General features: G+C 46.2%; 1 protein-coding gene across 3 annotated transcripts in view; it reads left to right on the top strand.

The window, feature by feature from the left end:
* The window catches only part of CARS2 (cysteinyl-tRNA synthetase 2, mitochondrial), a 63739-nt gene that overhangs the window by 6306 nt on the left and 31691 nt on the right, over window positions 1-25742 (top strand). For 2 of the 3 annotated variants that reach the window (XM_017868199.1, XM_017868198.1), the window contains exons 3-7: window positions 479-529; window positions 4576-4693; window positions 14919-14990; window positions 15112-15217; window positions 19793-19876. In XM_017868199.1, the coding sequence (XP_017723688.1) occupies window positions 4640-4693; window positions 14919-14990; window positions 15112-15217; window positions 19793-19876 (316 nt within the window). In that variant the 5' untranslated portion in view covers window positions 479-529; window positions 4576-4639. Of the gene's footprint in view, window positions 1-7; window positions 183-478; window positions 530-4575; window positions 4694-14918; window positions 14991-15111; window positions 15218-19792; window positions 19877-25742 lie in introns of all 3 variants that reach the window. The other variant, XM_017868200.1, reaches the window with a different exon arrangement.

Below are 25742 nucleotides of genomic sequence, written 5' to 3'. Positions count from 1 at the left end.
GCTCCAGGCGCGCTGGGCCTTGGGCCGGCTGGGTGGCACTGGCCTGCGGGCCGGGCGGCGAGCGGGGGACGCGGGCGGGCCTGGCTGCAGCCCACGGGCCGGGAGACGGGCGTGCAGGTGTACAACAGCCTCACTGGAAGGAAGGAACCCCTAATCGTGGCGCACGCCGAAGCCGCCTCCTGGTGGGCCGCGCGGGACTAGGGCACGGGCGGGGGCCAAGCGTGGCGGAGACTTCCCACGGCTGAACGGGATCTGGGCTCGGGGAGGGCGTTTAGGAAGCTGCATGGAGGGCGTCGTTCTAGAAGCTGGGAATGCGCAGTGCATTTGCAGGTTTGGGTATGAATTGAGCAAGTATGATAAACGCCGGCTATTCATCCCCCAGAAGTAGTTACTTTAAAAATGATATAATTATAACTGAGAATCCAAAGTCCTTTCTTGCAAGTATGTTCCACACGATAGATTTTAACTTTTTTTTCAGGTATAGCTGCGGACCAACTGTATATGATCATGCGCACCTTGGCCATGCTTGGTGAGTTTCCTGGATTTGAATTTTCAAAGGGCCATTTATTTTTGAAAGGCTTTTACTGATTTCTTTTATCTCTTAAGTGGCAACTTAGGGATGTAGAATAATTCCTACATTCTGGGCATTGTGGGAGATGTTACAACCTCGTTTGGTTCTTACAGTGATTCTGAGCACTCATTTTACAGGTGAGGAAACTCAGGGAGGCAATGTGGAGCCCTGTAAAATGACCCGTTTTGGAACTAAATGTTTTTTGCTGGGTTTGGTGACATCAAGAGGCCTTTGCGGGGTCCCAGGGTCCTGCTGGTCAGTCATTCCTGGGCCCCACTTCTTAGCTTTTCAGCACTGGGCAAGTCACTTTATTGCTTTGAGTCCTGGTTTCTTCATCTTTGTGATGGGAATGATAATTTGGATCTTATAACAGTTTTAGTAAATAATGCCCATAAAATGCTGCTTAACACAGTACCTCACATGTGAGATGTCACAGGGTTCAAGAGTGATTAACTTTCCTAAGATTACAGGTTGAGGAGGTATTGGAACGGGGGTGAGGCTTGGTTTACCTGACTGCCAAGTAGTTGCTCTCTTGACCTCTTAACCATAAGATGTACTGCTTCCTACATTTGCCAAAATTACCACTTTTCCTAATATTTTGTATATTTACAAAATATAGTGTACAAAAATTACATATTGTAGATTTTTTAAAATTTAGTATTGTTCAGTCCTAGACTAAAAGTAAAAAGTTACATTTACTCTGTATACTTTTTTTTTCTTTTTTTGAGACGGAGTCTGTCTCTGTTGCCCAGGCTGGAGTGCAGTGGTGCAATCTCGGCTCACTGCAGCCTCCACCTGCCAGGTCCAGTTGCCGCCTCCTGGCAGCAATTCTCTTGCCTCAGCCTCTGGAGTAGCTGGGATTACAGGCGTGTACCACTATGCCCAGCTAATTTTTGTATTTTTAGTAGAGACGGGATTTCAACATGTCAGCCAGGCTGGTCTTGAACTCCCGACCTCAAATGATTCACCTGCCTTGGCCTCCCAAAGTGTTGGGATTACAGGCATGAACCACCGTGCCCAGCTTACTCTGTATACTTTAAATATATATATGTCATGGAGCAAGATCGGAGCGTTTTTTTGTGTTTTCTTATAACAAAAAATCATCTAGGAGTCATTTTTCCCCTTTACTTTGGGCTAACATACTGTTAATTATCAAAAGCATATTTCGACATCTTTCTTGAATTATAAAATATGTTGGGGAAATGTTAAAAACAAAACCCCCAACCTGGAAAACCTTTCCACAAAGGTAGAAGAGAAAGAAAAGAGAAAGAAAACAGTTCTGTTACTTGAATAAGCCTTAAACCAGAAGGGGATGAGCTAAAATAACTGCAGAGACAGAAAGAAATCTCATCCTTCTATAGAGCTTTGAGGACACAACCTGTCTCAGTCTATGAGTTTGCTATAACCAAATATCCTAAAATCCAAAATATCCAAAATATCCTATATTATAAATAATATAAATTTCTTTCTTTCTGGGGCTGGGAAGTTCAAGATGAAGGCACCAGCAAATTTGGTGTCTGGTGAGGGTCTGCCTGCTGTGTCCTTACATGGTAGAAGGTAGAGGGAATTCTCTGAGGTCTCTTCTGTAAGGGAATTAACCCATGTCATGAGCTCTCTGCTGCCATGACTTCATCACTCCCAGAAGCTCCACCTCCTAAAACCATCACCTTGGGGGTTAGGGTTTCAACCATGAATTTGGAGTGAAGACAAACGTTCAGACCATAGCATAACCCATTGCTTCAGGTGAGTTACAGTGTGGAGTCAGATGACAAGGTAGGCCCATCTCCTCCCAGGACACTGGGAAATGGGGCATTATTTTCCTTGATTACATTTCAGAGGTGGGTCCCAGGTTTTGAAATTTTCTGGAGTTGTAAAACTGCCAAGAGGTTTATTTAGCCATTTCAAAGATTGACATGCATTTGAAGAGGACTGAGGAAGAAATCCTAAAAGTTGTTGGGGAGAGAATCTCTTCTCATTTCCAACTAGGATAATCAAGTCTTGCAGTTTTAATTTGTATAATATTTACCTTTATGAATACAGAAATGAATACACATCTTAAGTGCACAGCTGAATATATGTTATAAGCTGTGTCCACACGGGGCCTTCCCAGGGGCTGGTGGGAGCTTGGACTCTCCCCTTGACCACCTTCCTGTCAGCCTGGCCAACCCCTCCAGGCCTTCGCTGGGCTGGCCTGCCCCACCTCCCTCTCCCCGTCTCAGCTCTCCTAGCATTGTACTCCTTCAGTGGTTATTTATGCAACCATCTGACGTCGCTAGCATGATCTAATTATTTCAGCCCCAACAGGGCAGGAATCCACACGGTGCCTGCGGCAGAAAGGTAATATTTGAGCAACGGGTAGGACTCAGTTCACTGGAAAGAGACACCCTGAAAAATAACCTCCACCATTTCCAGAAGAGGTCAGAGGGATGGAAACCCTGTTTGGGGAAAACAGATAGACCAGTTTGGCGCTAGTGGGGAGGAGCAGGGGAAGGGATAGGGCGTCAGTTGCAGCCAGACTGGGGAGGGTGCTGCGTGGTCTGGCCCAGAGGGTTTGGATTTCATGCCATGGTAGATGGAGTCACACTGGAGCGTTCTGAGGGAAGACTCTCAGCAAATGAATCATTTTAGCAGTCACCCAGGTGAGCACACTCACCCAGTGGATGGAAAAAACGGGGCAGAAAGAGTCGGGCTGATGGTCTCATGGTTCATGGTGGAGTCACAGAAGCAAGTAGAGGTCTCCTGATGCCATGTTCTTCTGAGTCGGCTGCCCAGCACTTGCAAGGGGTGTGTGTGCGTGTTTGTGTATAGAGTGGCCCATGTGGTCACAGCCTGCCTGCAGGGTCTCAGGGTCTCCAGTTGCTCATGGCCCTGCATTCTGCCAGCTCTGCCAAGCTGTGAAGCCTCGAATGTCTCCAAGGGCAGCTCCGGGACTCAGCCTGGGCTCCTCTGGGCCAAGCCAGAGACTTGAGTCTTGTTTTCATTTGCTTTCGGTTCCTGTAATTTTTTTCTTGTAAATCTCACATCTTTAAGAGTCTTTCCCCACTTGAGGTGAATGAAGAGCATGGTGATGAGAATGGTAATAATAGCTTGTGCTTTTAGAATTCATACCGTACAGGCAGTAAGACTGGACAGCAGCCCTGTGGGGTGGTGGGATTTTGCCCAATTTTTAAGCAAGCAGACTGAGCTGTAAGAGGTTAATTATCTTGTTGAGGAGTTTTGAAGATAGTTTTGTCCCTGGAATCAAGATCTGGTCTCAGCCGTGTTTGGGGAGGGGCGTGTGGGAGGTGAAAGAGATACAATAACATGGCTAGGATTCCCCCGCACTACCCTAAGAGAAAACAATTGTATGAACTAAAATTTAGAGGGGCCACATGGATAGCAGAGGTGAGGGTGACACAAGATAACCTTGAGTTTTAAGGTTACTTTTATGGGAAAACAGGTTCTTGAGATGCTAAGTAGATTTTAAACCCCTTTAGTTTTACAAGTCTGAATTACCCCAGTGTAGTATATAAATAAGCTGGCATTTTAAATACCCTACACTAGCGTATGCATTCTTAGGAGTAAGCTTACGTGGTTTCAGTGGAATTGTACTTGTTTTGATTTGGTATTTGCTTCTGTCTGTTTTGTCATAGTGAAAAATTAGAATTACTCTAGAACATGAACAAGAATGGTGAAAACACTATCTTAACTGGGAGATTGTATTATGAGTGAATTTTTATACAATTAAATAGACTTAAACTCACTTAACAACTCCAAAATTAAAAATGCTAATATTGTGTCCTGAAATTGATGCAATACCTTTGTCAGTTTCTCCTGAGAACTCTTGTGGCCCAGGCCCTGGTGTCATCAGTGAGAGAGAGTTTCCTTGTACCTGCTCCGCTGAGCTGTCCATTGTGTTACACAGTGGAAGTTATGAAGCGACATGTTAAAATGTAATGGATTTTTTACAAAGATAACTGATGACTTTGTGTATGAAAGACATCCTGACACTTTTTTTCTTTCAGCTCATATGTTAGATTTGATATCATTCGAAGGATCCTAACCAAGGTTTTTGGATGCAACATAGTCATGGTGATGGGTATTACAGATGTAGATGACAAAATCATCAAAAGAGCCAATGAGGTAAGTGGAGAAGAGCTACATTTATTGATAATGCCATTGGTTAGTGTTCTGAGCCCTTCCTGAAAGTGGTTCTTGGCCAGGCGTGGTGGCTTACGCCTGTAATCCCAGCACTTTGGGAGGCCAAGGCAGGTGGATCACTTGAGGTCAGGAGTTTGAAACCAGCCTGACCAACGTGGTGAAACCCTGTCTCTACTAAAAATACAAAAGTTAGCCAGGTGTGGTGGTGGGCTTCTGTAATCCCAGCTCCTCAGGAGGCTGAGGCAGGAGAATCACTTGACCCTGGGAGGCGAAGGTTGCAGTGAGCTGAGATTATGCCACTGCACTCCAGCCTGGGTGACAGAGACGCTGTCCCAAAAAAAAAAAAAAAAAAAAAAGGGAAGGTGATTCTTGTTTCCATTTTACAAGTAGTTCTCACATCTTACTGTCCATGTGTGGCCAGTGGGTGTAATCTGAGACATGAAAGAGTGGTGGGTCAGCACGGCATCTTTTGTATCCTAGTAAAGGAAGTTAACATCTATCGTATTGTGTGTTGTGATCGCTGAAGCCTTTTCTGTGGCCTTGTGTCATTACCTCCTTCTGTGGTCATCTGGCTCAAATCTTACTCCCCCCCGGCCCTTCAGCCTCCAAGGGAAATGACTTGACTTTCTCTTTACTGAGGGAACCAGGACCACTGTTTGAACATATTCATATTTGTGCTAATAATGCCTTTCATGTCTGTGTCTTTATAGTTTAAAAGTACTTTTGTATCTATTACTATTTCAGTCTCAGAACAACCCTGTGTGCTGCGCAGGGCAGACCTTATTGTGCTTTTTAAAACACATTTTATTCCATATTAAAAAAATATTTGAAGTGATTTGAGATCTACAGAAAATGACAAAATAGTACAGAGATCTCCTGCAGCCACCCTGGGTTTCCTCGTGGCCATTGTTGCGCTGCATTGGGCCATCACCTCTCTGTTCTAGACTTTTCCCACCAGGCCGCCCTGCCTCTCTGCACACGCCGTGCAGGCCTTCAGAGCGAGGTCACTGGCTCTCGAGGCCCTCCCAGCCCTCCCAGTCAGGAACCGGACATTGATGCAGTGTGCTGGTGTGGGTAACGTGGACATCAACCCACGGGTGTTGTCCCTGTCCCCCAGCGCCTCTTTCTTTTCTGTCCCAGAACCCGTTCCAGAGTCCTGTTGTCTCCTCGGTCTCCTTCAGTCTTCAGTAGTTCCCTGTCTCATGTCCTTGGCAGTGTCAAGGACTATAGGACTTTGATTTTGTAGGTGGCCCTCCACTCAGGTTCATTGGATGTGTTCCCATCTTGCAGAAGAGTCAAGAGGTTAAGGTGATCGCATCTTGAGGTTGCACAGACCTTCAGGGGCAGGACTGCTCCCAGGGCTCTGACTTCAGCTATCTCCGAGCAAGTCCCCCTGCCAGGTGGGAATGGCCTGCACACTTGTGGCGGGTAGCAGAAGTCTCTTTCCCATGCAGGCTGAGGGCCCCACTAGAGTCTGGCCCACACCTGGAGTGTGGCGCCTGGCAGGCTTTGGGAAGACACAGTGGATGAAGTTGTACAGGTAGGTGGGACATTGGAGGCACCTCCTCAGGCTCTCCCTGATGGCCAGGGGCCAGTGCCCCGCACATCACTTCTACCAGAAGAGCTGTCGCTGTTTGCCCCAGATGCTGTCTTGTGTCGACTGTCTCCATTGTGGGTTGCTTCTTCTAATCACCATTTTCTCTGGACATTTTTGCCCATTTTCACAACTCACTGTGGTTTAGCATACAAGACAGTCTATTCATTTGTGTGTTAGTTAGGATAACTGGCTGTTTCCTTTTCCTGAGTCTGGTGAAGGAATTTAAGTAAAGCTGACCTAATTTTGATGTGAACAGTTATCCTAGACGAATTGTAGTCTTGTGATACCTTTGCCAGTTAGCACTGCTTTTACCAGCATTTGTTACAGTGGAAATGTTCTAACATACATGAAGTAGAGAGAAGAGCATATGAACCATGCACCTGTCACCGGCGTCCATGGTCAGCACCTGTTCCACCCCTGTTCTCTCTTTTTGTTTGTGGAGATCACCTGTGGAGTGTCCAGTGGTGGGCTGCTGTTTGGCAGTTTAACACTCCAAGAGCATATTTTTCCATTTCGTTTTCCAATGTGGTGCTTTTCTGAAGTCTGGCTAATTAGACGGTGTTTGTCTTAGTCTGTTTTGTGCTGCTATAACAGAACACCACAGACTGGGTAATTTATAGTGAACAGAAATATATTTGCTCACTATGCTGGAGGCTGGAACACTAAGATCAAGGTGCCAGCATCTATCTGGCAAGGGCCCTCTTACTGCATCCTCCCATGGTGGAGGGCAGGAGGTCAAGGGGAGAGAAAGAACTCCTGCCAAAAGCCCCCTGCCCCCACCCCTCCTTTGTTTTTTTGTTTTTTCTTTGGAGATAGCGTCACACTGTCGCCTAGGCTGAAGTGTAGTGGTGTGGTCATAGCACAGTGCAGCCTTGATCTCCTGGGCTCAAGCAGTTCTCCCATCTCAGCCCTCCTAGTAGCTGGGACTCAGCTGCGCACCACCACACCTGACTAGTTTTTTTTTTTTTTTCTATTTTTAGTAGAGATGAGGTTTCACTGTGTTGCCCAGGCTGGTCTCAAACTCCTGGGCTCAAGCAATCCTCTTGCCTCGGCCTCCCACAGTGCTAGAATTACAGATGTGAGCCACTGCACCTGGCTGGAAAGCCCTTTTAAGAAGGCATTAAGCCCATCCAAGAGGGTGGGGCCCTCAGGCCTAATCACTTCTTCAAGTTCTCGCCTCTTAATACTGTTACAGGGGCAAATAAATTTCAACATGAATGTTTGACAAACATTCAAACCATAGCAGTGTTTCTGGTGCTTTTTAAAAATAACTTGCTGGATTTTTTTTTGAGACAGAATTTTACTCTTGTCGCACAAGCTGGAGTGCAGTGGTGTGATCTCTTCTCACTGCAACCTCCACCTCCCGGGGTCAAGCGACTTTCCTGCCTCAGCCTCCTGAGTAGCTGGGATTACAAACACCCACCACCGTGCCTGGCTAATTTTTGTATTTTTAGTAGAATGGGGTTTCGTTGGCCAAGCTGGTCTCGAATTCCTGACCTCAGGTGATCCGCCCTCCTTGGCCTCCCAAAGTACTGGAATTACAGGTGTGAGCCACCACACCTGGCCTGGATTTCTTTCTTTGAAAAAAAATTTACATATACATACTTTTTAAGTCAGTGAGATATGAATTATAGCATTTGTCTGTCATTGTGGCTTCCCTTCCTCTTTAACCTCCGTCACACCCATGCGTCTTCCTTTTGTGAAATGGGATGGAACTAGTGACTAAAGATTTGGATTGGAAGTCAGAAGCCACCTTTGGGCTGGGGCGTTTATCTGAAGAGTCTGAACTTTGTCATTTGTTGAGTGAACAGAGCCTTCTCTTGTCTCTTAGGCATGAGTCAGAGGAATGGTGTGAGGTCCTTGGGGAACGTTTTCACTGAGGTCTCTGTCTTCCTATTTTCTACTGATGTGTCTTTCTCATCACTGGGTAGTCTCCCACCGTGTGGGACTGTTTAGCAGTTCCAGCCTTTTCCCCGTTGCTATTTGTATTGCTTCTGGCTGTTAAAAAGAGTGCTGCTATGAACATACATGCTTTTGTTTCGTTTTCTTATATTTCCTGTGACTGGGCGCAGTGGCTCATGCCTGTAATCTCTATACTTTGGGAGGCTGGATCACTTAAGCCCAGGAGTTTGAGACCAGTCTGGCCAACACGGCAAAACCCTGTCTCTACTAAAATACAAAAAATGAGTTGGGTGTGGAGGTGTGCACCTGTAATCTCAGCTACTCGAGAGGCTGAGACACGAGAATTGCTTGAACCCGGGAGGTGGAGGTTGCAGTGAGCTGAGATCATGCCACTGCACTCCAGCCTGGGCCACAGGGTGAGACTCTGTCTCTAAATAAAAAGTTAATTTTCCAAAGCGGAATTGCTAGGTCAAAGGGGAAACAGTTTATTTGATATCTTGCAACTGAGAGTCAGATCATTTGAGAGACTGGCAGTGCTGGAAATCGGCTCCCACTTTAAACATATTTCTTCACATCCTTACCCCCAGCCTGTAAGAGTCTGGTAGGCTGGATTTAGAAGGCAAGTGCGTGATGTCTAAGGCTGTGTGTGAATGCATAGTCACCAGGTAACCCTCAGCAGAGGTGGTGTTTGGAAATGCCCCGCTGGTAAAGAAGGAAGGTCAGCGGTTCAGGGCTTTCACCTGCCGTCGGGGCAGCCAGAGCCTGAAACAAAGGCACTTGGTAGCTTTGTGCCTCTCATGAATCTTCAAGATCAGAAAGAATTGTGTCAGTCCCCATGTCCTGGTGGCAGGGAGCTGGTAGAGGCTGAGACACCAGCTGAGTTCTGGAGGGAGCCCCATGGGACAGAGAGGGGGCCCCGCAGGGGATGGGAGGAGAGGTGAGGACTCAGTGTACTCGAAGGGTGTCATGGGGGCGATGGGGAAGGTGGGGCAGGAACATTACCATCAGAGAAGTGGGACAAGAGCCCTGAATCCAGGGAGGAAAGAACTGCAGGAAGGAGGAGGTGGCCAGCATGGTAAAGGGAGGAAGAAGCAAGAGTTAATTTTACAGATGCCATGAAGACGGATTGGTTGTTAACTTTTTAAAAAATGTTATGATTAGAATATGAAAAACTTGGTAGAATTGGTGTAAACATTCTAACTGTAGAGAGTATTTAATTTTTGAACCAGAGAATTTCCATACTTGGTACCCAGCAAGTTCCTAAGATGGTATTGAATAGTTTCTTTCCTTAAAATAATATCTGACTTCAATGTAATAAAACATGTATCTGAAACCCATAGTTATGAAAACATCTGTTTTTTAGTATTTAGTGAAAAGGTAATTATTTAAGAAATGCAAATCAAAACCACAATGAGATAACACCTCATGCCAGTTAGAATGGCAATCATTAAAAAGTCAGGAAACAACAGATGCTGGCGAGGATGTGGAGAAATAGGAACGCTTTTACACTATTGGTGGGAATGTAAATTAGTTCAACCATTGTGGAAGACAGTGTGGCGATTCCTCAGGGATCTAGAACCAGAAATACCATTTAACCCAACAATCCCGTTACTGGGTATACCCAAAGGATTATGAATCATTCTACTATAAGGACACATACACATGTATGTTTATTGCAGCACTGTCCACAATAGCAAAGACTTGGAACCAACCCAGATGCCTATCAATGATAGACTGGATGAAGAAAATGTGACACATGGAACACTATGCAGCCATAAAAAAGGATGGGTTCATGTCCTTTGCAAATAAATAAATAAAGCAAGAATAGGAAAAGTCTATAAAAGAAGAATATTGAGAGGTACTAGCCCTATCAAATATGAAAACTTTTATTTCATTTTATTTATTTATTTTTTTTTTGAGACGGGGTTTTGCTCTTGTTGCCCAGGCTGGAGTGCAATGTCACAATCTCGGCTCACCGCAACCTCCGCCTCCTGGGTTCAAGCGATTCTCTGCCTCAGCCTCCCAAGTAGCTGGGATTACAGGCATGTGCCACTACACCCGGCTAATTTTTTGTATTTTTAGTAGAGATGGGGTTTCTGCATGTTGGTCAGGCTGGTCTCAAACTCCCAACCTCAGGTCATCCACCCATCTCGGCCTCCCAAAGTGCTGGGATTAGAGGCGTGAGCCACTGCACCCAGCCACCAAATACGAAAACATTTTAAAAGCTATAGAAGGTTTTTGTTTTCATATATATGTATATACACATATATGTATATTATATATGATATATTAGTATATATCACATATAACATATAATGTATCATATGTCATAATATACATCACATATCATATTATATATTGTATTATACATTATATATTATATTGCATATATAATATATATATTTTCTGCACAGCTGTATGTGGTAGGATATATATAATATATGACATTATGTATGTTATATTATTATATATTATATACTATATATTATATATTATGCCTATTATATAATTATATAATTATTATATAGTTTATATTATACTATGTAGCATATATATTATATACTATATGTTACACACTATATAAGGTATAATATATTGTTATATATTATATATCATATATGTTATACGTTATACATTATATTATAATATGTTGTACATACAATATATTTTTTATGTTATATAATATATAGTATGTTATGTTATATATTGTATATGTTATATATGTAATATATATATATATTTTCTGCACAGCTTTATGTGGTAGGATTGACCTACAATAGATTGCATGTATTATTCAGAAAAGTACAGTTTGCCAAATGTTGACCTAGGGGTGCCCCTGTGGACACATCCATCATCCCTGTGTCTGTGCCCCTCGTGATTCCTCCCTGCACCATGTAACCCCTGGTGCCCAGGCATCCACTGATCTGTTCTCCGTGGCTTTAAAGCCTGCAGAAATTAAACTCCTGTACAGAGCATGCATAAACAGGCGATGGAAAACACCAAGAAGTCCAGAACCAGCCTCGATAATTAATGGGAGTTTGTTTTATGATAAAAGATGGCATTTCAAATCAGTGGGGGCGGGAGGTGGATTATTCCATAGAGTGTTGGCAACTAGGGGTCATCTGGAGAAAAACATAAGCCAGAGGTGGATAGAGGCCTCACAGCCACATTCATGGCAGGTCGGAGATTTAAATATAAAAGAGACCCCAAGGCAAATTGGATAGCCTTATATTGGGGAAAGCTTTGTAAGTTTGTTTCCAGATCCAGAAGCCATTTATGAGAAAAGATTCAGAAATATGAAAGATTGCTAAGTATAAGAATGACAGTTTCTACATTTCATGAAATAACCATAAAGTTGAAAAAAACTGTGGAAAAATGGAAATTATATCAGCGATAAAAAGTTAATTTATTTAGTATAAAAATGCTTCTGGCCTGGCATGGTGGCTCATACCTGTAATTCCAGCACTTTGGGAGCCTGAGGCAGGTGGATCACCTGAGGTCAGGAGTTTGAGACCAGCCTGGCCAACATGGCGAAACCCCGTCTCTACTAAAAATACATAAATTAGTCAGGCATGGTGGTGTGTACCTGTGGTCCCAGCTACTTGGGAGGCTGAGACAGGAGAATCGCTTGAGCCTGGGAGGCAGAGGTTGCAGTGAGCTGAGATCGTGCCATTGCACTCCAGCATGGACAACAAGAACAAAACTCTGTCTCAAAAAAAAAAGAATTCCTAGCATCCAATAAGAAAAAGACCTATACCACTCAATAGAAACACAGGCATGGATAAGAAACACAGGTTATTTAATGCAGACGGTTCCTAAACATGTGAGATGTTCAGATTTACTCAAAATAAAAGAGGTAAAAACTTAAAGAGCAAAGCACTTCTCAGCTGTCACACTGACACCATCTGAAAGTTGGCTGACCCTGCGGGTAAGGGCAGAGGAAGACAGACACCTCCAGGTGTTGCTGGTCGGGTGTAGCTGGCACAGCTTGGAAGGCAGCTTGCATGAGTGACCCGGTCCATGAGCCTATGCCGTCTGTCTCCCACCTAGGAGTGTAGCTCAGAAGTGCACTTGGGCTGCTGCGAAGTGACCTGTACACGCTCGTGTTTGTCATGGTGAGGATGGGATGTGCATTGGGACAGGACTGGGTAAGCATGTAGCGACACATCTGGAAGGGGGAGTAGAGGCCACCTTGGAAGGAGCAAGACAGCTCAGTGTGTCCAGCACAACGGACCTCCTGGGCTTCTGTGTGCTGCGAGGGAGAGAAGCCAGCAGTGCAGAGCAGAGCGTGGAATGGGCTGCATTTGGGGATTCCAAGAAAAAGACGCAAATGTATATATAACCACGTTCATGCTTGTGAGAAAACTGGTCACAGTATTTTCCTTCTGGGAGGAAAGCCAAGTCTGGGCATCCCTTTATGCCATTTGACTTCTCCTGGCAATAAATTACCTCTGCAGAAAAATACAGATGAAGCAACCCGCTGATTTTTATTGTTTTATTTTTTATTTTTTTGAGACAGAGTCTCGCTCTGTCGCCCAGGGTAGAGTGCAGTGGTGCAGTCTTGGCTCACTGCAACCTCCACCTCCTGGGTTCAAGCGATTCTCCTGCCTCAGCCTCCCGATTAGCTGGGATTACAGGCGCCTGCCACCACGCCCAGCTGATTGCATTTGCAGTAGAGATGGGGTTTCACCATGTTAGCCAGGATGGTCTTGATCTCCTGACCTCGTGATCCGCCCGCCTTGGCCTCCCAAAGTGCGGGGATTACAGGCGTGCGCCACCGCGCCCGGCCGATCCACTGATCTTTAGGCCCAAAATTGCATGGAATTGGAGACTTCTGAAGCGGCAAGAAGACACAGTATTTTGGGGCTTTTTCCTTTGATCTTTTGTCGCCTGGATAGACGTATATTAACTGATTTATTGTTGTAAAAGTCTGCTTTGCCACAAAGCTGTACCACAGGACAGGGGCTGAAGTGTTTTGGAGTACCCGCTATGTGCTGGGTGCTGTGTCTATTTTCTCTCTTTAATGTGGTGTTTATGTAATGTTTTCTTTTACAAAGCTGTCCTGTCCATGTATACACACAGTGGTTCTTCTAGCAGTCTAAGGGGGTTATTAGGTAGAATATCTCCATGCTGTAAAGAAATTGAAGGCTAAGAGATTTGATTATTGATTTGCCCAAGACCCCAAAGCTTAACACCTGGGTAGCAATGCAGAGTTTACCAGCTTGCTTTCTTCAGTGAGTATTCATTGGCAGGGGTTTCTGGGTTGACTGTGCCATTCAGAGCCCTGGGCCTCAGGGTGACATGGTTGGGACCTGGCCCCACGTGTGGCATTGTGCTTGAGAAAGTTTCTCAGTATTCTGGAGTGGTAATTCCTTCACCTGTGAAATGGGGAGACTTGCATGAAGCAGCTCAGGGAGACTAGCAGGTGGCAGGTGCTGGGCTTCGGAGGCCCAAGGGCCACTTGAGCAGGACCAGCAGTTACGATGCCCAGTTCCGTTCCAGAGCTTCACAGCGTCTTGTGCGTCAGGTTCATGTAGAGTTTTTCATTGAAATGATGAAACAACATGAGCACACCTAGTCTTGTGTCCCAGCTTCCTTGGATAATGTGGCAGGGGCTGTAGATGCGTGCCCCCAAGGCACCCACATTCAGAATTGATGGTATTGATTTGGTGGTGGTCTGTCTCCAGAAACCCAGCCATGGGACCCAAGGAATGAATACTCCATTAAATCCCAGTTGTAGTGTGTTAAATTACTTTCAAAATATTTCTGTAGAGGTTCCTTTTTAATCTTTCTCTTTTTTTTTGGAAGAGTCTTGCTCTGTCACCCAGGCTGGAGTGTCATCTTGGCTGACTGCAACCTCCGCCTCCCAGGTTCAAGCGATTCTCCTGCCTCAGCCACCTGAGTAGCTGGGATTACAGGCGTGCACCACCACGCCTGGCTAATTTTCGTATTTTAAGTAGAGACGGGGTTTCACCATGTTGGCCAGGCTGGTCTCGAACTCCTGGCCTCATGTCATCCACCTGCCTTAGTCTCCCAAAGTTCTGGGATTGCAGGCGTGACCCATGGCGCCCAGCCGCCTCTTTAGTATATTTTTGACTATTTCTTTTTCTCCTGAGGATTAAGGGATAAAATAGGAACCCAGTTTCTTATCATACAGACTAGACTAAGATGATTTTGCCCTTGTCTTAGAAAAGTGGAGGATCCTTGGTATGTTTTGTTTTCTGTTTTACTGTATTTTTATTTTTGTTTCGGAGATGGGGTCTTGCTCTGTCGCCAAGGGTGGGATTGCAGTGGCGTGATCATGGCTGTTTGCAGCTTCCACCTCATGGGCCCAAACAATCCTCCTGTCTTGGCCTCCCAAAGTGTTAGGATTACAGGCGTGAGCCACTGCACCCAGCTGGTTTGTTTTTTACTATGTAATGGAAATTGTGACATTATTTCTTCTTTAACCAGAAGACAAGGTCAATAAGCCTTTTTTTCTAGCTAAGCTACTAGTATAAATTCAGTACCTAAAATGCATGTCCTTGCTTTGGTGAGTGGGCAGGGGCAAACTGAGGCCGAGGCACAGTGGGGCCATGGCCACCCCATTCACCGGAGGTGGCCGAGGTACGTTTGCTGTCGTGTTGTGCGGGTGGGCATTCTTGTGTCTGGGTGGTTCTGTTGCGAATGCCCCAGCCTCATTAACGTGCACATCTAATCCTTCTGCAGATGAATATTTGCCCCGCTTCCCTCGCCAGTCTTTATGAGGAAGACTTCAAGCAGGACATGGCAGCCCTGAAGGTAAAGTGTGGGGCTGATTGTTCCTGCCATGAGGGTGACAGGTGTGAGCAGTGACAGCTGGTGCTGGCTGACTTGTGCTTCTACACAACGGAAACACGGTCATGTCTCCACTTTCTTGCAGGTTCTCCCACCCACGGTGTACTTGAGGGTAACCGAAAATATTCCTCAGATAATTTCTTTCATTGAAGGAATCATTGCTCGTGGGCACGCTTATTCAACGGCAAAAGGTAGAGTTTATGTTCTTTTTTTTTTTTTTCTGAGACAGTCTCACTCTGTCACCCGGGCTGGAGTACAGTGGTGCGATCTCAGCTCACTGCAGCCTCTGCCTCCCTGGTTCAAGCGATTCTCCTGTCTCAACCTCCTGAGTAGCTGGACTACAGGTGTGCGCCACCGTGCTTGGCTACATTTTTTTTTTTTTTTTGTATTTTTAGTAGAGATGAGGTTTCACCATGTTGGCCAAGCTGGTCTTGAACTCCTGACCTTGTGATCCGCCCACTTTGGCCTCCCAAAGTGTTGGGATTACAGGCGTAAGCCACTGTGCCCAACCAGTTTATGTTCTTAAAACTAAAACATTACTAAGATTTGGAGAAACTGGACATATTTATGAGTTGTAGGAACATACTGAAATTTACTGTCTGTCTTGATAGGATTCCAACAGCAGAGCTGTTGTGGGGTTTTCTACGATATTGTGTCTCTTTGCAAAATGGTTGAATTAATTCTTTCTAAAACTCTTTTCCAGTCACAGGGAGAGGCGAACATCTGGACAGCTAGTCTTGGTAAGAGTCATGGAATCTAGGTGGTAGGTGTACAGGTGTTCAGTGTGGTGTTATTTCATCTTTGTTTAGATATTTTCCTAACAAAAAGTTGGGGACAAACACAGTACCTCCAGAGACCTGCTCCCTTCTTGTTAAAAGTCAGCCCAGGTCATCCCCCTCTATTTGGCTGTCATTTTTTTCACAGGCCATTAAGAGTGAGTTGCGGGAGGCGGAGGTTGCAGTGAGCCGAGATCACGCCACTGTACTCCAGCCTGGCGACAGAGCAAGACTCCGTCCCCTCTCCCCCTGCAAAAAAAAGGAAAAAAGAGTGAGTTGCAGGGTCAGGCATGGTGGCTGACGCCTGTAATCCCAATACTTTAGGAGATGGAGGCGGGTGGATCACTTGAGGCCAAGAATTTGAGACCAGCCTGGGCAACATGTTAAAACCTTGTTTCTACTAAGAAGACAAAAAATCAGCCGGGCCTGGTATCGCCTGCCTGTGGTCCCAGCTACTCCGGAGGCTGAGGCATGAGAATTGCTTGAACCCAGGAGGCATAGTTTGCAGTGAGCTGAGATCACATCACTGTACTCCCGCCTGGGTGACACTGTGACACTCTTGTCTCAAAAAATAAAAATAAAAAAGTGAGTTGCAGGGCTGGGCATGGTGGCTGATACCTGTAATCCCAACACTTTGGGAGGCTAAGGCAGGTGGATCACTTGAGTCCAGGAGTTCAGGACCAGCCTGGGCAACATGGAGAGATCCCTTCTCTACAAAAATAAAATATAAAAATTAGCTAAGCATGGTGGCGTGCTCCTGTAGTCTCAGCTACTCAGGAGACTGAGGTGAGAGGATAGATTGAGCCGATGAAGTTCGAGGCTGCAGTGAACCGTGATTGTCCCACTGCACACCAGCCTGAGAGACAGAGCGAGACCTTATCTGAAAAAAAAAAAAAAAAAAAAAAAAAAAACCTGAGTTGCAGATGTTCTGACACGTCAGTCTTGACACTTCAACATGCATCTGTGCATAAAAGGAATTCAAATGTCATGGTCAGACCTGAGACAGAGAAGAATTTGTGGCTAGCTTCGCGTGTCCTCTCCATATTAAATGTCCTCACTTGTCCCCAGGTTTCTTTTGTGCTTGACACCCGCCTCCCCACACCGTCATCTAATGAAGGGCATGTGCTGCGTGTGCATTTGTTGGTTTAGTCTCCTCACTTTTAACCTTCCTCATAGACTCTTTCTTTTTTCTATTTTTCTCCTTTTCATTTTTTCTGGGTAAGCACATGTAGACTCTTTTCGAGACTCCGACAGGTCAGTTTTCCTGCACAGTGGTCTGTGTTTAGATTGGCATGTTGCTCACTGCCGGTGCTTTCCTCGGATGGCGGATGCTAATCTGTCTGGTGGCCCCCAGGCAAGGCTAGCGTCCTGCTGTTTTGCTGCTTCCATGATGAAGCATCTCCATAAATCTGAACTAAATCCCACCCATCCTGGCCGTAAACCCTGACCACGGTCTCATCTCTCCATGAAGTTCTCCTTCCCGCAGCACAGCTGAAAGTGAACTGTCTTTCTCAGCCTTGATATCTCTGCTGTACCATTTGGCAACCATTTCTGCGCTGCCATAGTTTGCTGTTTAATGTATTCATATTTTGTCCCCGTATAGGTCATAAATTCTCAGACCATAAAAACCTTTTGCTTTATTGAATGACGCCTTAGCGTATCCAGCCCACGGCTGAAGCTACGCGAGTATTGAATGTTTGTTGCAGTGAGTCAGAAAACATGAAGTACTGCCCTGGGCGTTCCCCTCCTTCCTGGGTCCTGCCTGGGAGCATAAGATGAGCACCTGAGGCCCCAGGACCCGTTCAGTATGCTCTGCGTATGGAAGTAGCTTTTTACTTGTTCTAATGTGGTATATTTAGAGTTTGTTTCCAAGAAAACCTTTTTTTTTTTTTTGAGATGGAGTCTTACTCTGTCACCTAGGCTGCAGTGCAGTGGCACAATCTTGGCTCACTGCAACCTCCGCCTCCTGGGTCCAAGCAATTCTGCTGCCTCAGCCTCCCAAGAAAACCTTTTTTAAGGACTTAGGTGGTTGAATTAGATTTTGCATCAGAAAACACAGGAATTAGTTTTTTGCTTTCGTGTAACTTGAAATAAGATATGTGGGCCTGTGCTTCCATTTTAGGAATAAACTGATAAATGTTCATGAGTCTTTAGGGATTCTCGTCTTCATAGGCTTGAGGAATGAATGCTATTTGTTGTTTTATTATTGTGTTTTATTATAAACATTTAATAATAGTATAAATACAATTAATTCAGAATACACTTACATTCACTCAAACCCCAGTAATTTGGACTTTGTGACAATTCCACAAGGGCTTGGTTGTAGTTTGATCTTTGAACTCTTGCTGAAAAACTATTTTGTTTAGCAAATTGATAACGTGAACCAAAGTTAAGGGGGAATGTTTCCCCTGTTTAAGGGAGTGGATTCTTTCCAGTGAAGCACTCTTAAAGCACTGTTTGTATTCTGACTTTATAGAAAGCAGCTCCCAGGGCCTGGATGTCTCCCTGCTGTCCTCTGGTTCATCCCCAGCACCGAGTGCCAGCTTAGTGGTCAACCCTGAATGACCAGGGAGGACGCTGCAGAGACAGGGCAGTGTTTTCTGTTGAAACGTCCCCTAGCTTTGTTTGCCCAAGCCACCCTGCCCTTTCCTTCCACCAGTGACCACTGTGCCCAGGGGGGCCTGTCTTGTTCCTGTGCGCTGAGGACATGAGGCAGGTCCTGGGTGCAGCTTGTGTTTGCCAGTTGCAAAGTTCCCTTGATCTTACCAAGCCCAGTGTCTGCAGTAAGAAGGACAGTACTGATGCAAATTAGTAACTGCATTAGTAAAGAAGAATGTGAAGGCTCAGACTATATAAAGGCTAAAAGTTGCACCCACACCTGGGCCCTGAGGACAGCTACATGCTGCTGTGTGGTTCGAGGGTGCTGGGTGGTGACTGCAGATCTGTGGTACTGAGAGTGGCTGTAGTCGCAGCCCAGGTGAGCATTGCCTCCTTCCTAGGGAGACACATGGCCTGGAACACACAGCGGCTGCAGCCTGGCAGCCTTGGAGCATGGGTTGGTGGCGCTTGCTTCTTGACAAAGCTCCCACTCTGAGCGCCTCCTCCCCGGCTCTGCTTTCTAAGGCTTTGTGGTGGAAGTGGCAAGGGCAGCCCAGACTTGCAGGAGGCTCTGGCGAAGGTTTCTGACCTCAGTCTGCAAAGTGGACCTTGGCGTTCAGCCTCACAGATGCTTCAGTATGCAGATGATTTTGTTTTGTTTTGTTTTGTTTTTTGGTAGAGATGGGGTCTCATTATGTTGCCCAGGTTGGTCTTGAACTCGTCCGCTCAAACAATCCTCCTGCCTCGGACTCCCAAAGTTTTGGGATTGGAGGTGTGAGCCACTGCGCCCAGCCAGGTGATGTTTTCCATCTGAGTAAAAAGGTAGTTTTAGAAGATGACTGGGTAAAGAAGGAGTGTCTTTGCCAGCTGGTGTATAACATAAAGAAAGAGTGTCTTTGTTAACTGGCATGGAACACAAAGCCCAAGACCTAAATGAAGGTCAGTGGTAACACTTTTCTTTTTTCTAATTAAATAATTGTCTTAGTAGTTTACAGAGAACTTACATTTGTGTTTTCACTTTCATATCTGTGTACTCATGATGTGTCGAAATCACGCATTTATCATATAGTATTGTTGTTAATTCTGGTTAAAAAAGATATTAAGCCGGGCATGGTGTCCTGCCTGTAGTTCTACCTACTGGGAAGGTTGAGGTGGGAAGACTGCCTGAGCCCAGGAGTTCAAGGCTATAGTGAGCTATGATTGTACCACTGCACTCCAGGCTGAGCAACATAGCAAGACCCTGTCTATAAAAATATAAATACTATATATGTATATTGGGGCCAAATGCTATGTTCTGTATTTAAATTCTAATTACTTGTTAGAAGTTAAGCTTGTCTATATGCTGATATTTAGACTGAGAAGTGATGGATTCATAATTGCCTTTATAAACAGGCAATGTCTACTTCGATCTGAAGTCTAGAGGAGAGAAGTATGGCAAACTGGTCGGCGTGGTCCCTGGTCCAGTCGGAGAGCCAGGTGGGTTGGCCGGTCTCAGCCCTGTGGGTCCCTGACCTCTGCCTCGGGTCCCAGTTCTGGGGAGATGAGATCTGGAGCGCAGATCCCTCCATTTGCTCAGACACTGGCGGTACCCAGGTGCCACCTGTGTTTTAAATTTAATTCGGTTTCTCTGGATGGCTCCAGCTTGTGAGGCATAAAGTTCAAATGGCAAGTAGGGCATCGTCCACCCCCGCACCAGTGCGCCTGGCTCCGCTCCCTGGAGACAGTGCTGGTCTCCTGTTTCCTTCCCAGGATTTTCAGTGCACATGAAAACCTCATACACGTACGTCATATTTTCGCATTCTTCTGTGTTTTGCTGTTACTGTACATTTAATTCCCATATGTGTCTTAACCATGTGTTAAACTTCCAATCTATTTGAATCTCTTCCTTGCTCTATTCTATTCCAGGGAGTTATTAGGTCAAAATCATTTTTATGGAGAAGAAATAGTAAGTGCAGTATATGGAACTAAATTTAAAATAATTTGAAAAATGTAGTGTTTAAGGGAACCAAACAAGAATAACAGGAACAAACCCCAAAGATTGTTCAAGGTGTTTCTGGTTTTAGGCACTGTCTTTCTGCCCCATAAACTGTGCTGATGATTATCCACAGCACTGACCCCTCAGGTTCGTTCCTTCACCCTCTGTGCTGTCCTGTCCCACTCCCTGCACGGGCTGGAACACAGAAGCCCATGTCTTCCACGTGTGAGGTGTGGCTACCAGCAGGCCATGTGGGCTGTGCTTAACACATGTGGAGAAGTTTCTGAGAGTTGTACATTCTGGCATCAGGAAGGTTTTTTAAAATTATTTATTTAATAGATTTGTTTTTTAGAGCCATTTTAGCTTCACAGCAAATTTGAGAGTAAGGTATGGAGAATTCCTCTCTACCTGCTACCCTCCACGTCGTCCCCCACACTGTCAGCATCCCCCACCATTGACACATCAGGTTCGCCCAGAGACCGGAGTTGGCGTCAGGGTTCACTCTTGGCGCTGTGTGCTCTGGGTTTGGGTGAATGTATAGTGACATGTTTCCACCATTACAGCATCACACAGGATACTTGCACTGCCCTGAAAAATCCTCTGCGGTCTGTCTGCTCATCCCTCCCTCTTTCCCATCCATGGAAATCCCTGGTCTTTCCAGTCTCTAGTTTTGCCTTTTCTAGATTGTCGTATAGTTGGAGTCATACACTGTGCACCCTTCTCACAATGGCTTCTCTCACTTAGGAATACACAGTAATTTTCCTCCATGTCTTTTCATGGCTGAGAGCTCGTTTTTCTTTAACTCTGAGTCACATCCCAGTGTCTGAATTTACAGCAGCTTACCCACTCACCTACTGAAGGGCATCTTCACTGCTTCTGAGTTTTGGCAATTACGAATAAAGCTGCTGTAAACATCCATGTGCAGGTTTTCAGCTCATTTGGGCAAATACCAAGGAGCACAATTGCTGGGTCCTCTGGGAAGAGCCTTCTTTGTGTAAGAAACTGCCCAGCTTCTTCCAGAGTGGCTGTACCATTTTGCATCCCCACCAGTGAGGAATGATTCCATTATTCCACATCTTTACAGCCGTGCTTTTTAAAATAAAAAATATTTTCTTGTACAAAAGCAACATATTTATATAATTTATAATGGTACAAAATTAGGAAATAGAGTTATACAAAACAAAGATAATAAAACCACCATTTTTACATATGGTGAAAAAAGATTTTTTTTTTTTTTTTTGAGATGGAGTCTCGCTCTGTCACCCAGGCTGGAGTGCAGTGGCCGGATCTCAGCTCACTGCAAGCTCCGCCTCCCAGGTTTACGCCATTCTCCTGCCTGAGCCTCCGGTGTAGCTGGGACTACAGGCACCCGCCACCTCGCCCGGCTAGTTTTTTGTATTTTTTAGTAGAGACGGGGTTTCACTGTGTTAGCCAGGTTGGTCTGATCTCCTGACCTCGTGGTCCGCCTGTCTCGGCCTCCCAAAGTGCTGGGATTACAGGCTTGAGCCACCGCGCCCGGCCGAAAAAAGATTTTAATGCATTAGTGTATGTTATTTCCAAAGCAATAGTGTTTTCTTTTTAATTTTAAATTTAAATTGTTATAATAACACAATAGAAAACACTATTAAAAAATGTCCAACTTGGTTGAGCATGGTGGCTCACACCTGTAATCCCAGCACTTTAGGAGGCCAAGGTGGGAGGATCACTTGAGGCTGGGAGTTCAAGACCAGCCTGGGCAATGTAGTGAGACCCTTTGCTATCTCTACCAAACAAACAAAAATGCCCAGCTCAGTGAATTTGTGTTCAGTGGAGACCCTGGGGTCATCCCCTAGTGGAAGGAGACAACAATGGCAAGGGAGTGAAGGCACCTGGGTCCTCCGGATCCCACGCCCTGGCCACCAGCCTCTCTGCCCTGCTTTGGGGGCAACTAGTGCCATAACTCTGACAGCGGCCACCTCCTCATCTTTCTGAGTGGGTTTAATTGCTCAAACACGTGTCCCTAAACATGACACTTAACCTTAGCTGTTTCTTATTTGTGTCTTCTTGTTTTTAGTCATTATGTCCCTCCCCTGGCTTTTCTTCCTTGCTGCTCGTTTGAGGGAGAAACATCATGTGTCTTATGGTTCCCGCAGTGGGATTTCGCCTGCTCTGAGTTTTGGAGTGTCTGTAACATTTCCCTCTGTTCTGTGTGTTTTGCAAATTGGTAGTTGAATCTAGAGGCTTAATCCAGTTCTAAATTTCTGGAGAAGGCTACTTTGTAGATGGTGTATTCCTCACTGGGAGACACATAAGGGCTGTACCTCTCTGTGTGTGAGCAGCCCTGGCCGCTCTAGGCTTAGATCCTTCACTGCAAAAGGAGGTTGCACGGTGGCGCGACTCCCATTCTATCATTTCTGCTTTATTTGCTGGAATACCTTGTTTGTTTGTTTGTTTGTTTGTTGGTTTGTTTGTTTTTTGAGACGGAATCTCGCTCTGTTGCCCAGGCTGGAGTGCAGTGGCATGATCTCGGTTCACTGCAACCTCCACCTCCCAGGTTCAAGCAATTCTCCCTGCCTCAGCGAAAGTAGTTGGGATTATAGGGGCATGCCATCACACCCAGGTAATGTTTGTATTTTTAGTAGAGATGGGGTTTCCCATGTTGGCCAGGGTGGTCTCCAGCTCCTGACCTCAGGTGATCCACTCCCCTTGGCCTTTCAAAGTACTGGGGTTATAGGTGTGAGCCACCGCGCCTGGCCCATTTGCTGGAATACTTTTATACAGGCCAACTGTCATGTGGTTACTCAGTGGTACAGTTTGTATAAGAAAGGTAGGACCTTTTCCTTAATTGACCAGTTTTCAAAATAAGGAGTTGGCTTCCATATCTTCCTCTGGCGGTGACCAGTTCCTGTTCTTTCATTGTTGAGAGCTCGGGGGCTTCACTGCACGTGCTGTTTTAATCCATTGCTGCCGTCACCTTATTAAGCCTCAGCTTGCCCCTCTTTTGCTGACGGGAGCAACTCCCAAGTCCCTTGCACTCAGCCCTGTTGTAGTTGATAGTTTTGTGGCTGTCCAATATGGTAAGATATTCCTGGCTCCTCTTGAAATAAGCTGTTTTTCCTGGGAGCCCCATTTTTCTCTTTTCTTTCTTTCCTTTTCTTCCTTTCCCTTCTTTTCCTTTTCCCTTTCCCTTTCCCGTTTTCCTTTCCTTTCCTTTTCTTTCCTTTCCTTTTATTTTGAGACAGAGTGTCACTGTTGTTCAGGCTGGAGTGCAATGGCGTGATCTCAGCTCACTGTAACCCTTGCCTCCCAGGCTCAAGCGATTCTCCTGCCTCAGCCTCCAGAGTAGCTGGGATTACAGGCACCCGCCACCATGCCCGGCTAATTTCTGTATTTTTAGTAGAGACGCGGTTTCGTCATATTGGTCAGGCTGGTCTCGAACTCCTGACCTCAGGTGATCCACCCACCTCGGCCTCCCAAAGTCCTGAGTTTCTAGGCGTGAGCCACCGCGCCCGGCTCCCATTTTTTTTTTAATGGGAAACAGTGTTTTTAGAACACAGCGTGGGCACCACAGACACTCATTGCTGCCGTCTGTCATTGTTTCCTGTGGGCACCACGGACACTCATTGCTGCTGTCTGTCATTGTTTCCCGGCCCCTCCCATAGACTGAGGTAATAAACACATCTGCTCCGTAGGTCACACTCATACTCAAATTGCGGGCCGCGGGGTTTCATTAACCCCTCTGTCTGTTCACATGTGTGGTTCCCTTTTCCCCTATGGCAAATCCTGGCCTTTAAGGACACCAGGCGTGACAGGATACCCAGTGGGCATCCACCTGCTTTAGTCCATCATGGACCAGCCCTGCCCAAGGCTTGACCACGATTATAAGGTTCCCATGCACGTGCCTCCTCCCCGCCCCCACGTGTCTGTATGTCGGAGTGCCCAGCCTCTGCCTGCGCTGCCTCCTGCAGCCTGGTCCACTCTCCCCAGTTCCTACTGTCTCCAGGTCCGCTTTCTCCCTGTTTTTGAAGCTCATTCCCCAGCACTTTCTGAAGGAAGAGCCCTTTCTCAGGAACAGTATTCCCTGAATTTGTGCCTATGGATGACAGTGTGCTGCCTTCCACCTCAAAGTCAGTTTGGCTGGAAATACAATCCTTGGCCACATTTTCTGTCCTTAAGTATTTTCCCTCAGCATAGGGTGTTATTGATGCTCTCATTTTCCATGCACTGTGTAGGAATTGTTCTATTTGCTCGGGTGCCCACAGGATGTTATCCTTACTGAAATGACTGGAAATGAAAACATAGCCTGTCCAGTTCGACCCCGAAAAAGTATCCGTGTCTGCACCAAAACGGTTCGACGTCTTTAAATTCATCAAAGGTGGTGGACGCCTGTGTCAGTGCTCCCGGATGGAAAGGGTGATACCAGGACGTTGTACACATGGGGCATGCCTGTCCTGGGCAGATGGGACAGTGGGTTTTGGTGAGCACGCACACTGGCAGCCTCGCCACACGGTGACGGGCACGTCGCTCAGAGTCTCGGGTCCACCAGCCGCGTTACCTGACATCGTCACACACTGTTCACTCTGTGTGATTAGTATCTTTTTGGAAAAAAACAACCCTGAAACTCAGTTACTGATAAACAGAGCATTTCTCGTAAGACAGAATAAGGAAAAATGGGAAAACCCCACCCAGTCCACAGTACATTCCTGAGAAATGAGCCCCTGTGGGTTCCCGGCCGCCCACCTCTCCCTGTGCACTGGGGCGTCTGAGATGAAAGCGTTGCCGGTGCTCCTGTTCCTCACGTGGGTGAAACAGGAGTGAGCAAGAAGTGCAGGGCTCCTTCAAAGAGAAACAACCCGGGGCCCGCTGCCCACCGGCAGCTGGAGGGGCTTCCGTCGGGGTGGCTGGCTGGACTTTCCTGGTGAGGGTGACTGGCTGAGTCTCTGTGGTGGGGGGTGACTATCTGGGCTTCTGTGGTGGGGATGAGGTGGTGGTGACACCCTCGGCTTCCCTGGTGGGGTGACAGTCTGGGCTTCCATGTTGGGGTGACTGGGTTTCCCTAGTGGGGTGACTGTTGGGCTTCCATGGTAGGGGTGACAGTCTGGGCGTCTGTGGTGGGGTGACTGTCTGGGTTTCTGTGGTGGGGTGCCCATCTGGGTTTCTGTGGTGGGGTGACTGGGTGACTGAGTTCCCGTGGTGGGGTGACTATCTGGGTTTCCATGGTGGGGTGATTGAGTTTCCATGGTAGGGTAACTGGGTTTCCGTGGTAGGGGTGACTATCTGGGTTTCTGTGGTGGGGGTGACTGTGGGTTTCCGTGGTGGGGTGACTGTCTGAGTTTCCATGGTGGGGGTGACTGGGTTCCCGTGGTGGGGTGACTGTCTGGGTTTCCG

Source organism: Rhinopithecus bieti, unplaced genomic scaffold, assembly GCF_001698545.2.
Source record: "Rhinopithecus bieti isolate Rb0 unplaced genomic scaffold, ASM169854v2 scaffold_3734, whole genome shotgun sequence".
Taxonomy (NCBI): domain Eukaryota; kingdom Metazoa; phylum Chordata; class Mammalia; order Primates; family Cercopithecidae; genus Rhinopithecus; species Rhinopithecus bieti.
Note: the sequence above shows the minus strand (reverse complement) of the source record. Positions and strands in the feature narration are given on the sequence as shown.